The following is a 13,322-nucleotide window of genomic DNA, read 5'->3' as shown; positions in this document are numbered from 1 at the left end:
TTTTATTATTATTTTAGTTCGGCTATTTTGTTATCAGACTAAGTTAGTTTAAAAATAATAAGTTGATAAGAATAGAATGATATGATAAAAAAAATACTTTTTTAAATTATTTTTTTTTAAAATGATTACTAGCTGTTGGGTTATTTTAGAAAGGTTTAATAAACCAGATCTGTAAACTCAAATTCCAAATGTTTAATTTCCATGTCATTCAATATAATTATGTGATTTAGATTTAGATAAAATAATTTTATTTTTTTGCAAATTCATATTACAATAGGATATCATAACTTGTGGTGTTTATGACTCACAACTGCACGTGCGTTATACGTTGCTAGGTAACATATGACAATAGATTGTCGACTAGTTTAGGATTTCCTAATTTAAAATAAAAGATGCTGTTAAATATTACTGCTAAGATCTATAAGTTAGGAGTTTCTTATGTGATATAAATTAGTGAAAAATCCTATCTTGCACTTGTCACATCTTCATTTTTCACTTAACGTTTGTTTATTAAGAAATTCCTTTGATACAGCAACAGAAGTGCAGTTGCTATGGCAGCTAATGCTTTATAACCATAGGTGGCATGTTTACATGGATTTTTCCCCCCCTTTTGTAATATAAAAAATACATGTATTTCTATATTTATAAGCACATAAACACTTTAAATAAACTATAAACACTAAAATTTATTTGTGTCTACCCAAGAATATAGGCCTATTTAGGCATTCTGGTCTAGTGTGTGTGTGTTATTTTTGTGACGACATTTTTGTCTTTTTCTCTTTAAAAATAATCATAATTCGTTGGGACTTTGAGTGGAATTATAACGGTATGGAAATACTTTTCCTCAACAAAAGTTCAGTTAATCGCTAGCACTCGTTTTTACTACGCTGCTTCTTTTTTTTTTTTTTTTTTTTACGAGGATTCATCTGCGCATGCGCGTTAATCCCGACACCGGAAGTTGAACTCCTGAGTCTCCTGGAAGAGAAAATGTCTGGTGTGGTGTTCGTCTACAGCTTTAAAACCTGACTTTATCATGATTAGACACGTTTTCCTGACAGGTTCTCCAGGTAGTTTACTAATCGGTCTAATGTGTACGACACTTTATTTTTGCATTTGTTTAGAAACCCTTTTTAAACACGTTATAAACACTATTTCATGTCAAATAGCTGTCACATTTCATGTTGTTAGCCGCTATATTTGCATTGCATTGCATTGTTTCAGAGCTTTATGTATATATATTGTAGGTATTCTCATTTTAATTGAATAGTTTGTCACTTCCAGGACAACAGTTTAATTTTTTCGATGATTCACTGTGTACTAGGCTTGTGTTCATCCAATTAAATGCTCTCTAGAAAGCATATGCCCCTCCTCCAGGGGGCGTGTCGTACTCTACACTAACAGCTCCTTAAGAGCAAATATGGTTGACTTGTGTGTTTTTGCCTGTGCTTCTTCCTGCACGCTGTTCCCTTTCCCAGATATCCCTTGGTGGGAAACAATTGGTTGGAGGTTATTCATTTGGAAGTGAGTGGAATTTGTTCAGATCAAAATTTAAGCTTACCTCTCAGATGCGTCAGATGCCTCTCTGGATCTTTGTCACCGTTGTCAACCTCTGAAAACACACGCCATCTCGTCTAGGATTATCATTCTATCCATTAAAGTCGTGGCATGGGTGAAGATGGCAGAGAGAAATCTCTTCGATACGCCGTCACTCTTTCACGACTTCCTCTTTCAGTAGGAATTAGGTCAACATACAGAATCACATCACCGCTCTCGAGCCTTTCATGAGGAATTACCTTAGCTGCAAACTAATGTATTTATAAATGATGTTTTTTTTTTCTTCTGTTTTCCTGCTCAGGAGTGGGTAAAACCACACTAGTCCAGAAATTGCAGGAGGCGATAAGCTCAACAGGTGTGTGCATCCATGGCTTCTGCACGGAGGAGGTCAGAGAAAGTGGGAGAAGGGTGGGATTTGATGTAGTCACCGTAAACGGCCAGAGAGGAATCCTGGCCAGAGTCGGGTATCTATATTTTATCGCTTTCTAAACGATCCACCTGTGCAACCTGGTGTTAGACCTGTGTAACACTCTTCACTAGCTTCATCTCTCTTTCATTTTAGTACTACAGCTCCATCTGGCAGACGTGAGTATACTGTCGGCCAGTATGTTGTCGATCTGCCCTCGTTCGAGAGTCTTGCGCTGCCGCTTTTCCGAAACGTAAGTAAATGTTCACTTAAAAAAATAAAATAAACCCAACTTAATCTTAATCCCTAATCTCTTTCTCATACACCTTCAGAAATAAAGGTACCAAATCGTATGCCTCAGTTTTCTGTATTTCTTGAGAGCAGCTTTTTCAAACTCAGACTCAGTTCCATACGAATTACATTTTCGATGCTTTAAAGCTTGTTTACAGCAGCATAAATCACTCTTTAGGATGAGTACAGAGTTACAGTGTGGGTCAACTGGCAATAGAAATTGAAATAACTGTAACTACTGATCACAGATTTGTTACTACGCCATGTTGTACCACTCTGTTACTGACACACTGAGCAAAATAAATCTCCAGTGCTGCTATTCTCAGTCCAGCAGTCCAGTCCAGCATAGTTGCAAGCAAACTGGCTTACAAGACCCTGATGTGTTTGCATTTGTCTTTCCTGTGCATCCTGAACTGTTACGATACTGTAGGAAGAATTTCTTAAAACAAAAGGTCCTACTGCAAAACTCACTGTGGTAATCAGATGTGTCTGATAAACTCATCTTGTACTACTAAATCATTATTCCTCTTTTCCTCCCATAGATTAACATTCAGTGTTGCACTTGGCTCAGATGAACTTGAAGTCAAAATGCATCTTCTGTCTCGTTCACCTAGTCCTTCCTGCGTTGTTCCTCACAGGCGAGCGACGGAAGCAGGAAGGTGTTCGTTATAGATGAGATTGGGAAGATGGAGCTCTTCAGTCAGGCGTTTATCCGAGCGGTGAGACAGGCTCTGGACAGCATGGACTGCACCATCTTGGGAACAATCCCTCTTCCTAAAGGAAGACCCCTGGGCTTAGTGGAAGAGATCAGAGCAAGGAAGGATGTCAAGGTCTTTATGGTAAGCATATGCAAAAAATATTGCGGTTTTTGTCTACTTAAATGAATATTCCAGTGGGGTTTTTTTTTCCCTCCTCAAGCTGAGGAGGTTTCATTTCATTTCATTTCATTGTCCTGAAGAAAATATAGCAAACAAAATAACGTATTTATTCTAAACTCACTGATTTATGTTTAAGGGTAGTTAATGGTAGTCTTCAAACCTATTTCTTATTACTTTTAAGAGAAGTATAATTATTTGATGCTGAAATATTTTGTTTACTCACATATGCTACGCCGATCAGCCGTAACATTAAAACCACTGACTGGTGACGTGAATAACGTTGATTATCTCGTTACAATGGCACCTGTCTGGGGGTGGGATATATTAGGCAGCAAGTATACAGCCAGTTCTCGAAGTTGATGTGTCGGAAGCAGGAAAAATGGGCAAGAGTAAGGATATGAGGGACTTTGACAAGGGCAGAATTTTGATGGCTGGACAAATGGGTCAGAGCATCTTCAAAACGGCAGGTCTTGTAGGGAGTTCCCGGTATGCAGTGGTTAGTACCTACTAAAAGTGGTCCAAGGAAGGACAACCGGTTACTAGGCGACAGGGTCATGGGCACCCAAGGCACGTTGATCCATACGGGAAGAAGGCAAGCCGGCGGAGGAAGCGTGGTGGTCTGGGTAATATTCTGCTGGGAAACCTGCCTTTCATGTGGATGTTACTTTGACATGTACCACCTATCTAAACACTGCTGCAGACCAAACTCAGACCAGATACCACAGCACACCTTCAGAGGTCGTGTGGAGTTTATGCCTCGACGGGTCAGAGCTGTTTTGATGGCTCAAGGGGGACCTACAATATTATGCAGGTGGTTTTAATGTTATGGCTGACCGGTTTATAGTATTTTATATATCACTAATAAAATGAGCCTATTTTATTAATGAATTCAGTTGACTGATACTCTGCATTTTTGTCTTTTCTTAACCTTACAGGTTACAAAAGAGAACAGAAATGTCATTTTGGATGAAATTGTTGCTGCACTAAAGGAATGTCTAAAATAAAGATCTCTGAGAAGACAAGAGGAACAGTGGCAGAAAACCGGAGCCGAACCTGCAAGACAAACCAGATGCAAAAGTTTTGGTTCTCTGGGACAGTTTCAGTATCAGTGCTGAGAGGATTCTTTCTCTGTTTTTGTTTTTAAGATCTTTAATGTTTCTGTAACTAGACCCTTTGTGTTGGGGGACATCTTTCATGCTAATGAACGCTTTGGAAAAGCCTGAACGTTTCAGTGTGACGTTTAAACTCCAGCTTTTCGTTCAGGAATCACACTGAATATAATCCGAGCTGGTGATAGAGACAGCTATGAAAGAGAGCCGCTGTACTGCTTTTCATGAAACTTTTCTAGAAGTTCTTGCTGTAATGAGTTGCTTTATTCTGCAGACGTCTTCAGAAGATGAAGATAACTGATGTGAATGTGTTTTTTTTTTCTTTCTTCTTTTTAGAGAGGAGAGTTTAATTTTTATGTACGGTTGCAATCTGGTTAACAAATAAAACTGCCTGTACTTGGCAATAATAATACTTTAATCTCTCTTTAAGCCAATAATGTTAAATAATTATCCATTTTAAATTCCATCCATCAGGTTTTACAGTTGTAGCTCTCTGCTTGTTCACTGAATGTTCAGTGATGTTGGGGGAAACGATCTAAGCAAACAGCTTGATTTATTTATTTTTTTAGTAACAGGGAATAAACTGTCCTTTAAAACACTGACAGAATGATGAAAACATGAATTCAATTTCAATTATTTGATTGTTTTATTAGGATTTTTCAAATAGTGCAGACTGGCAGTCAGAATTGCTTTTTGGTTATGTTGATTAACTGTGAGCCAAGTTTCGTACACGTGTACAAAATTACTAATATTAGTAGTAGTAGTAGTAGTGGTGGTGGTGGTGTTTTATTTTTAAATAAGTGAAGCCAATCAGTTTAAAAAAAAAAAAAAGGTTAAAAGCCTTAAAGGGAACAGCATTGGACAGACATTAAAATTACTTTAGAAATAAAAATAATAATAATAATACAATAAAGACACTAGTAAAAAAAAAAGAAGAAACCCCTGACTCTATAATAATAATACCGCTTAATTCATAGAGCCTCCAGTAGGTGGCGGTATTGGCGCTGATGCGTCATCAAGTTACACCAAGGAAAACAGAAGAAGTGGAAGCGGAAGTAGAATTTTTTCGTAGCGATCTGTTACGTAAATACAATGGAATAAGGCCTTTGTGAATCATATAATCCATAACGTCTTTTATTATTATTATTTTATATATATATATATATATATATATATATATATATATATATATAATGTAGTATTGCAGTTTTAGCTTGTTTTAAACTTTTAGTTGCTCAGTGGTTTATTTAGGATTTTAAACCTTTACTAAAATAGAAATGGTGAGTAGAGGTTTTGTTGTTGACCCGATTTGCAGCCATCGTAATTTTAAAAACAATGAGCCCGACTACTGCAACAATATGAAGGATAATTAATATTCTACTATTCATTTTGCACGGTTTCACACCTGAGATATTATTTAATGTGTGTATGAACCCTAGGTAGCCAAGCTATGAGTATTTACGGTGTACAGTATGTGTAGAGGTTCGAATATAAAGTACTTACAGAGCAACAGAAAACAACAACAACAACAAATCAGTATCAAACTATATTAGCTCTCATCCAAAGTTTAATTGCAGTTGTTAGGTGCAACTTTTAATCCAGTTCTAATCACAGCTATGCAATGCATTTTTGTTGTTGTTGTTGTTTAATAATCCTTTCTGGATCTTCCTCTAACCCTTGTCCCTTGTCTTTGACTTTCCTTCCACCAGGATAGTGAGACTTCAGAGTTTGAGCTGCATTCAGGACCGGAGATGAGCACGAACCAGGGCAACGCTCCAGTTTACTGCATCTGTCGCAAACCAGACATCAACTGCTTCATGATGTAAGATGTAATGTTTAAACTAAACACAGCTTGTCTAATCTCGAAAATCCAGTGTATGGACTTGGACGAAGCGATCCTGACAGTTTCATCTTCAGCATAACGCTGATATCGGTGTTCGGTGTTTGGGCAAGCGATGAGGAAAGTGGCTGTAAAGTGACGTGACACATCACTCAATGGGTCCTCGGTTCATGTACACAATCTGTGTTTTGTCAGGCAACATAATCATCATTATTATTATTTTTTTTAAAATGTTAAATGTCAATGCCGTTTTGGTGGAGAAATGGGATATATGTAATTAATGCATTGTTATTACTGTTATTATTAGTGACGTTTGTTCAAACAGGATAAATCGAGTCAGTGGATCAGATTTGAAATCTGATCCAATAATAATCCACCGTTTCGGGCCAGTACCGATACTCGGCATCAGCTTGGTAGAGCCCTAGTAGCTAGTTAAGTAGTTGTTATGATGCTCATAATGCACTATTTTGTGATTCACTCTTTTATCATACAGCGGTTGTGACAACTGCAATGAGTGGTTTCATGGCGACTGCATTAATATATCCGAGAAGATGGCAAAATCCATTAGGGTGTGGTACTGTGAAAAATGTCGCAGTGAGTATCTGTTGGTGGAGCTCATTTCAGACTTTTGCATCTTGGCGTAACCGAAAGGAGCTTGCTTCTTCTTCTTCTTCATCATCTTGTTATTGAAAAAAAAGGTTGTTTTTACTTAGCTAGGTTTATCCTCTGTCCTAGGTAACGACGACTCTTTAGAGACCAAATTTCGTTCCAAGAAAAGCCGGGAGAGAGAGTCAGACGGAGACGACATGGACATGGACGGGCAGTTTGAGAACGACACGCCTGATTTTAAGAACGATCGCAGACGTGGGTCACGGGTAATGCGACGACGTCTCACACCGGCCGTAAAGATGACCTGATTATTATTGTTTTTTTAAAAAAAATAAAACTTTAATTTTTTCGCAGATTAAGCGCTCGGCGCGCATGTGCGGGGAGTGTGAGCCCTGCATGCGGACAGAGGACTGCGCTCTGTGTGACTTCTGTAAGGACATGAAGAAGTTTGGTGGGCCCAACAAGATCAGGCAGAAGTGCAGGCTCCGGCAGTGTGAAGTGCGCGCCCGGGTGAGTGTGTGTCTCAAGTTTTTAAACAAACACGCACATACATACACACCTCAGGTTGACCTTAGTCAGACCTCAAACTTGTGGGGATGTCTCTATGGTTAAATTCGAGCAAACAGTTAAAAAAAAAGAAACAAAGATCATATTGTATATGGAAGCAGTTTAATAAGATATCTCAAACTGTACTAGCTAAGTGTGATGTCCTGTCACACAGTCAGTGCGTTTACACGGACAACAATAATCCGATATGAACCTGATTAAGACGATACTCTGATTAAGAAACTAGCATGTAAATAGCGATTATTGATTACCTTGATCCGGCTAAAGTCATACTCGAAGTAAACACAAATGGAATTAAGACGTGTGGAGTATTCCCGTTTTAGTCTCATTATCGACGTGCGTTACAGACATCTACACACCTTAATCACACTATTAACATCGTGTGGGAGTTTTCACCGCATTGTGCGACAGGACACGATCACACACGGCAGCGCTCAACCGTTTGACGGCAAACGAGAGCACGGCTGCGTCCCAAACCGCGTACTTACCTACTATATAGTAGGAAAAATACATGTATCTCTGCTAATATATAATAGGTAAGTACGCGGTTTGGGACGCAGCCCACGGCTTCAAGCAGTCGTCTATTTGCACGTACAGCACGACAAATAATTAACTGCACTTGAAGCTTTCATAAAATTAAAAATAAAAACACCCAAAACTGTATACGGTCCCATAACGAAGACGAACTGTATGTCTACACGTGAAATTCTGGAGGGAACGTCGGACGGCGTGGCGCGGTGACGTAATGACGTGTGCTGTTAATCACTCTATGTTCTATAACATGTAAAACCTGAACATGAAAGGAGTATTCTAAAAGCGACTCATGTAAACACCTTAATCAGAATATTGTCTTATTCAGAATAAGGTCAATAATTAGATTCCTGCTGTCCGTGTAAACGTAGTCATTGATCAGGTTGGTTAATAGATATGTACTGTAATGAAATGGACATAAGCCTAATTATTTCTCCTAAAATGTCTGTGAGGCTCCTGCACCACATTCATAATGAAATCTTTAAATACAAATTTCTTCCTTTTTTCACTTTTTTAAAATTCCTTTTAAAATCTATGACTTTACTTGCTGAGACACAAAATTCAGTTTGAGGAGAGTGTATTCCCACCCCACCCCACCCCCAGAACTATATATAGTAGAAAATGTCAAAAGGGGCGTTCCCAGGCTGCGATACATTTTATGACGTTGTCATTTTCCCTCCAGCTTAAAGACCTCAATGGTGCCCTTGCTGTCTGTTCTTGTAGTTTGGGAAGATTTATCGTGTGTTGCATGTGCTTTAGAAAATGCTGCGTGTGAAGGAAGAGGAGTTCTCCATGTCTAAAGGCCAAGAGCGGTTCCAGTCCGACTACCCCCTGTCAGACGAGTACAGCGAGAACGAGCTGGAGCTCTACCAGCAGTACTGCGCCGGCAAATACGCAGACCAGGTACGTCACGTCCACACATCAACACCACACACTGATGTCTAGGCACTCCGGTGGTTTAAAAATAACTCCTGACTCACTGTTGCTGTCTCTACAGCGTACTCGCTGATTAGCGATGCTCTGCAAACTCCTGATACCTACAGCTATCGAGGACTTGTATATGATTTCACCTAGAAGTTGTACAGATTTAGGAAATACGTGTGAATACGTTTTCTCCATCAGGGCTGGAACAGTGATGAAGACGACGGTCCGTATCTTGATTCCACCTTGCGAAAGAGAGCCGTGAAGGTCAAGCATGTGAAGAGGAGAGAGAAGCGGTCTGAGAAAAAGGTTATTTCTCTGCACAATTATAATTACAAGTTGCAAAAAGCCTAGAAGGAACCTGCTGACTCACAGAATGCAAAAAAAATAACCCTTTAACACTCGTTTCCAGTACAAGAGCTAAAGCCTGTAAAAAAAAAAAATTTCAATCAGTTATTATATAAGGAATAAAACTTGGGACAAGCTGATATTATTTTTCATAATAACATCAAGTCCCAGAAGTTACAATTCTTTATTCATTAATGAACAACTCATTGCACTTTTTTATCTATTTATAGTTACATTTTAAGTTGTGGACCATCTGAAAGTTAGTTCCTGTTATCGCTTACATTATAGGAGCTATAAATACTTTATATTAAAATTATAATTAATCAACACCCTCTGACCAATCAGATTTGAGAATGAAGAAAAAAACGCTTTATGCTTTACATGCCAAATGTTGTTTTTTGTTGTTGTTGTTTTGTTTTTTAAAATCTTTTTCCTCGCTGTGTATTTCGTCAGAAAGAGGAGAATAAGCCCCGTAAACACAAACCGAAGCAGAAACACAGGGACAAAGTGAGGCACAGTGAGAGGACAGAAGCGCGAGACAGCGGTGAAGTCAGGCAGTGCCTCGGACCAGGCTGCGTCGAATCGGCGCGTCCCAACTCCAAGTACTGCTCCGATGACTGTGGCATGAAGCTCGCTGCCAAGTAAGACCTGAGTGTTGTGCTTCTTCCTTACAGTGTGCTGTAGATTTTAAACTCCTTATCATACATGTGCCTTTATAATACTGATATAACTAGCTGGTTTTTGTCCCCCCTCCATCAGCCGAATCTATGAGATCCTCCCTCAGCGTATCCAGCAGTGGCAGCAGAGCCCCTGCATCGCCGAAGAGCAGGGAAAGAAGCTTCTGGAACGCATCCGGCGCGAGCAGCAGTTAGCCCGGACACGGCTCACGGACATGGAGAAACGTTTTCATGAGTTAGAAGGCATCATCGCTAAGGCCAAGCAGCAGGTCGTCCAACACGACGAAGAGGTAAGATGGCGTCACTTCGGTTACCGTGATTACTGCATATATAGACCTATATTGACAACAGACACGCACATCTTGGTGATGGAGAAAGTTTTTTAATGGCATCAAACCGACTATAAATAACGAGAACATTTATAGTCAGTGGAAATAGATTTTTTTTTTTTTTTTTGCGTTATACTGCTCTGAGAGCCGACTCTCGCCCCCTGCAGGTGAACGAAGGAGATGACGACACAGACCTTCAAATTTTCTGCGTCTCCTGCAGTCACCCGGTCAACCCCAAGGTGGCGCTACGTCACATGGAGCGATGCTATTCCAAAGTGAGCTGAATCGCTCTATATGCGCATTATAATTCTGTGAATATCATAATACTCTGTTTCAAATATACTGACGCGATAATTTTTTTTAAAAACGTATTCCTCTTGTCTTGGAACAGTACGAGAGTCAGACATCATTTGGCTCCATGTATCCCACACGCATAGAGGGGTAAGTAAACGTAATGAGCTTTGTATAAAAATTTTTAAATCTACCCAATTTCATTTGTAGCCCAAATGTAGTCCATTAGCCAAGACATGTTTTCTATGTGGCTACTTTTGTTTGGACTGAAGCCTAATGTCAGTCATGTCTAAATCTTCACACACCTCAAAAGTAAATTGGCTCAGTAATATTATTTGTGTATGAATGTTTGTATAAAACATTTATCAGGTAAAAATCATTTTGGCATTCAAACCTTAAGCTTATAAGGAACTTGGACGTTGTTATGAAAATAAGTGCAGTAGGTTGCTGATGATTTAGTTGTACAGTTTGTACAGTTTGCACAGTGCTTGTGCATACAATCTGTATTTATTTATTTATTTATTTATTTATTTATTTATTAGCTACATTGACCATGGCGCTCCATTGCAAATATAAAGCACCAAATACGTCTTTGATTTAAAAAAAAAACACTGTTTACTCATCGCTTTTCCCCCCTCTAGTGCAACGAGGTTGTTCTGTGACGTGTACAATACTCAAAGCAAAACATATTGTAAAAGGCTTCAGGTCCTCTGTCCTGAGCACTCCCGAGATCCAAAGGTGGGATTTCACACACTCCTTCAGTAATTCATCCAAACTTATTTAGACTATTAATAAACCACTTATAAACCAGTTATAAACCAATCTTACCAACCCAGTGCGATTGTGGATCTGCTGTTTGTAGGTTCCAGCAGATGAGGTGTGCGGATGTCCTTTGGTGCGTGACGTCTTTGAGCCCACGGGCGAGTACTGCCGAGTATCGAAACGCAAGTGCAACAAACACTACTGCTGGGAGAAACTCCGCCGGGCCGAGGTGGACCTGGAGAGAGTGCGAGTGGTTAGTTGTATCTTTGTTTTGGATAATCCATAGTGCTTTGAATCAATAATAAGCGGCTTACTGTTCACACTAGTGTGTTCATACATGCTCTCTCTCTCTCTCTCTCTCTCTTCCAGTGGTACAAGTTGGACGAGTTGTTCGAACAGGAACGCAACGTCCGAATAGCGATGACGAATCGCGCCGGTCTCCTGGCTCTTATGCTACATCAGACAATTCAACATGACCCACATTCAACAGACCTGCGCGCCAACAAAGACAGATAGCCAGCACGGACTTTCTTTTATAAGGTCTCTGAACAAGAAGTAACAAGTGTGTTTCATTAAAATATACATTTAAATAACATATTAATACTGTTTATTGCTTTTTAAAGGGGAATCTGTAATAAAGATTCAGTAGAAGTTCAGTTTTGGGAGATGTTCGCAGTTATCAGTGCTCTATGCATTATATACAGTTGCTGTGTGTGTTACTTAATCAGTCATCATTATACTGTTCTACCAGTTTTAAATGTTAACATACTTATTAAAAACAGTTATTGATGTTTGTCTTTTTTGGAAGAAGAAAGAATCGCGTATCGTTGTGTGAACATGGCCGATACGTTTAAGTTCCTCGAAATAAACTTTTATTGTGTGGTGTTTGATTTCTTTGAGTTTTTTGAGAACTGTTATTCCTGTTGTAACACTTCACGTCAGTGTTGCGTATTTTTTTTTCTTTTCCATTTGATTGCCTTTGCCCTTCACATTAGAGGAGTGATGCTTTTTGCTGTTGAATGATGTTTAATCACTTTCACAGCTCGGTGATAACAGTGTAAATTGAAGCTGACAGCAATAGACAGTGCTCTTGATGGAAGGATTGACAGTGGGTGACTGATAAAATTATAATAATTAATTACAGTCTATTTTATGTGATTGAAATCATACAAGTTTTAATTAGTAAAATGTATGAAAAAAAAAAGAAAAGAAATATTCTGAATCACAATATTTATTGGGAAGGTTGACCAATGAGTGATTGGTCAAGAAATCAAGATACCCCCGTTGCTACCAATTTATTTCTCTTATATTGTTAAATGATCAACTCTGATGGGTCAGAAGGTATTGATTCATTTTCTGTAATAGTTCCAAGTGAAAGGTTTATATTAATGCGCTTGTTCGAATATGTTCTTGTTTCTATAGTAACAACTTTACACAGGTACTAGTGTATGGTGGCCTGTCAACATAAAAAGGTAAAGAAGCGTGTGTAATTGTTGATGATGGTGAAGTTTTTGGTAACAAGATACTTATTTAGCTTTTTTTCTAAGGAGTCTCCAGTATCACTGCTTTGTAACAGCCAGAGGTAAAGCTGTAACTTTAACTTTTCTGACATGGGAAAATCTTCAGGGCGGAGAGCTTGTCAGTTTGTCAGTCATCAGCGTTTTTCAGACACAAATCGGAAAAATAATCAGGCGACGATTGAAAGCTACACAGGCCTGTGTGAACACAGCTAATGTGTCGATCAATTTGTGTTTGTCCTTCTTCATTCCTTTTTAATATTTTACTACAATAACTAAGCCTGAATTAACTTTAACGGCTGTTGTCAATAAAACTGAGTTACATTTGTAAGGCGGGAAGATTATAGCAGCACCTGTCTTCATAAGCTTTTTATGTTAATATAAAAACTAAACTGTAAATTGTACAAATGTCAAGCCACATAGAAGTACACACACACACATATATATATATATATATATATATATATATATATATATATATATATATATATATATATATATATATACATACTACCGGTCAAAAGTTTGGAGACATTTGACAAATGTTTCTCATGATCTTTTGCCAAAAAATCTTTTGATCTGCAGGTGTATGATTAAACGTTTGAAATCGGTGTTGTGACAAAAATATTATTGCGCCGACATATTCATTTCTTTCATTAGAAAACTAAAATTTTATTTCCAAAAAAATATTT

General features: G+C 38.5%; 2 protein-coding genes across 2 annotated transcripts; both read left to right on the top strand.

Moving 5' to 3' along the window:
• Window positions 1–602: 602 nt before the first annotated feature.
• ntpcr (nucleoside-triphosphatase, cancer-related) lies at window positions 603–4,839 on the top strand. Its single transcript, XM_053625700.1, has 5 exons — window positions 603–1,067; window positions 1,856–2,018; window positions 2,117–2,213; window positions 2,890–3,090; window positions 4,065–4,839. Exons 1-5 carry the CDS (start codon window positions 1,034–1,036, stop codon window positions 4,131–4,133), a joined length of 564 nt encoding a protein of 187 aa, XP_053481675.1. The 5' UTR covers window positions 603–1,033; the 3' UTR covers window positions 4,134–4,839.
• A 590-nt stretch (window positions 4,840–5,429) lies between these two features.
• On the top strand, window positions 5,430–12,003 carry cxxc1a (CXXC finger protein 1a). Its single transcript, XM_053625699.1, has 14 exons — window positions 5,430–5,518; window positions 5,948–6,060; window positions 6,572–6,672; window positions 6,814–6,953; window positions 7,042–7,197; window positions 8,545–8,688; window positions 8,908–9,015; window positions 9,508–9,695; window positions 9,814–10,021; window positions 10,228–10,335; window positions 10,452–10,501; window positions 10,993–11,089; window positions 11,214–11,366; window positions 11,483–12,003. The coding sequence occupies exons 1-14, from the start codon at window positions 5,516–5,518 to the stop codon at window positions 11,627–11,629; spliced, it is 1,716 nt and encodes a 571-aa protein (XP_053481674.1). The 5' UTR covers window positions 5,430–5,515; the 3' UTR covers window positions 11,630–12,003.
• Window positions 12,004–13,322: the final 1,319 nt, after the last annotated feature.

The sequence above is a fragment of the Ictalurus furcatus genome, chromosome 5, assembly GCF_023375685.1.
Source record: "Ictalurus furcatus strain D&B chromosome 5, Billie_1.0, whole genome shotgun sequence".
Classification (NCBI taxonomy): domain Eukaryota; kingdom Metazoa; phylum Chordata; class Actinopteri; order Siluriformes; family Ictaluridae; genus Ictalurus; species Ictalurus furcatus.
The sequence above is the reverse complement of the archived record's forward strand: the minus strand, read 5'-3'. Positions and strand labels throughout refer to the sequence as shown.

Excerpts from the sequence above, each read along its gene's own strand:
- ntpcr (XM_053625700.1), top strand. The coding sequence starts at position 1,034 with ATGATTAGACACGTTTTCCTGACAGGTTCTCCAG. Across the intron at positions 1,068-1,855 it reads TTTCCTGACAGGTTCTCCAG|GAGTGGGTAAAACCACACTA; the intron begins GTAGTTTACTAA and ends TTTCCTGCTCAG. Across the intron at positions 2,019-2,116 it reads GGAATCCTGGCCAGAGTCGG|TACTACAGCTCCATCTGGCA; the intron begins GTATCTATATTT and ends CTTTCATTTTAG.
- cxxc1a (XM_053625699.1), top strand. Across the intron at positions 9,696-9,813 it reads GGCATGAAGCTCGCTGCCAA|CCGAATCTATGAGATCCTCC; the intron begins GTAAGACCTGAG and ends CCCCTCCATCAG. Across the intron at positions 10,336-10,451 it reads TGGAGCGATGCTATTCCAAA|TACGAGAGTCAGACATCATT; the intron begins GTGAGCTGAATC and ends GTCTTGGAACAG.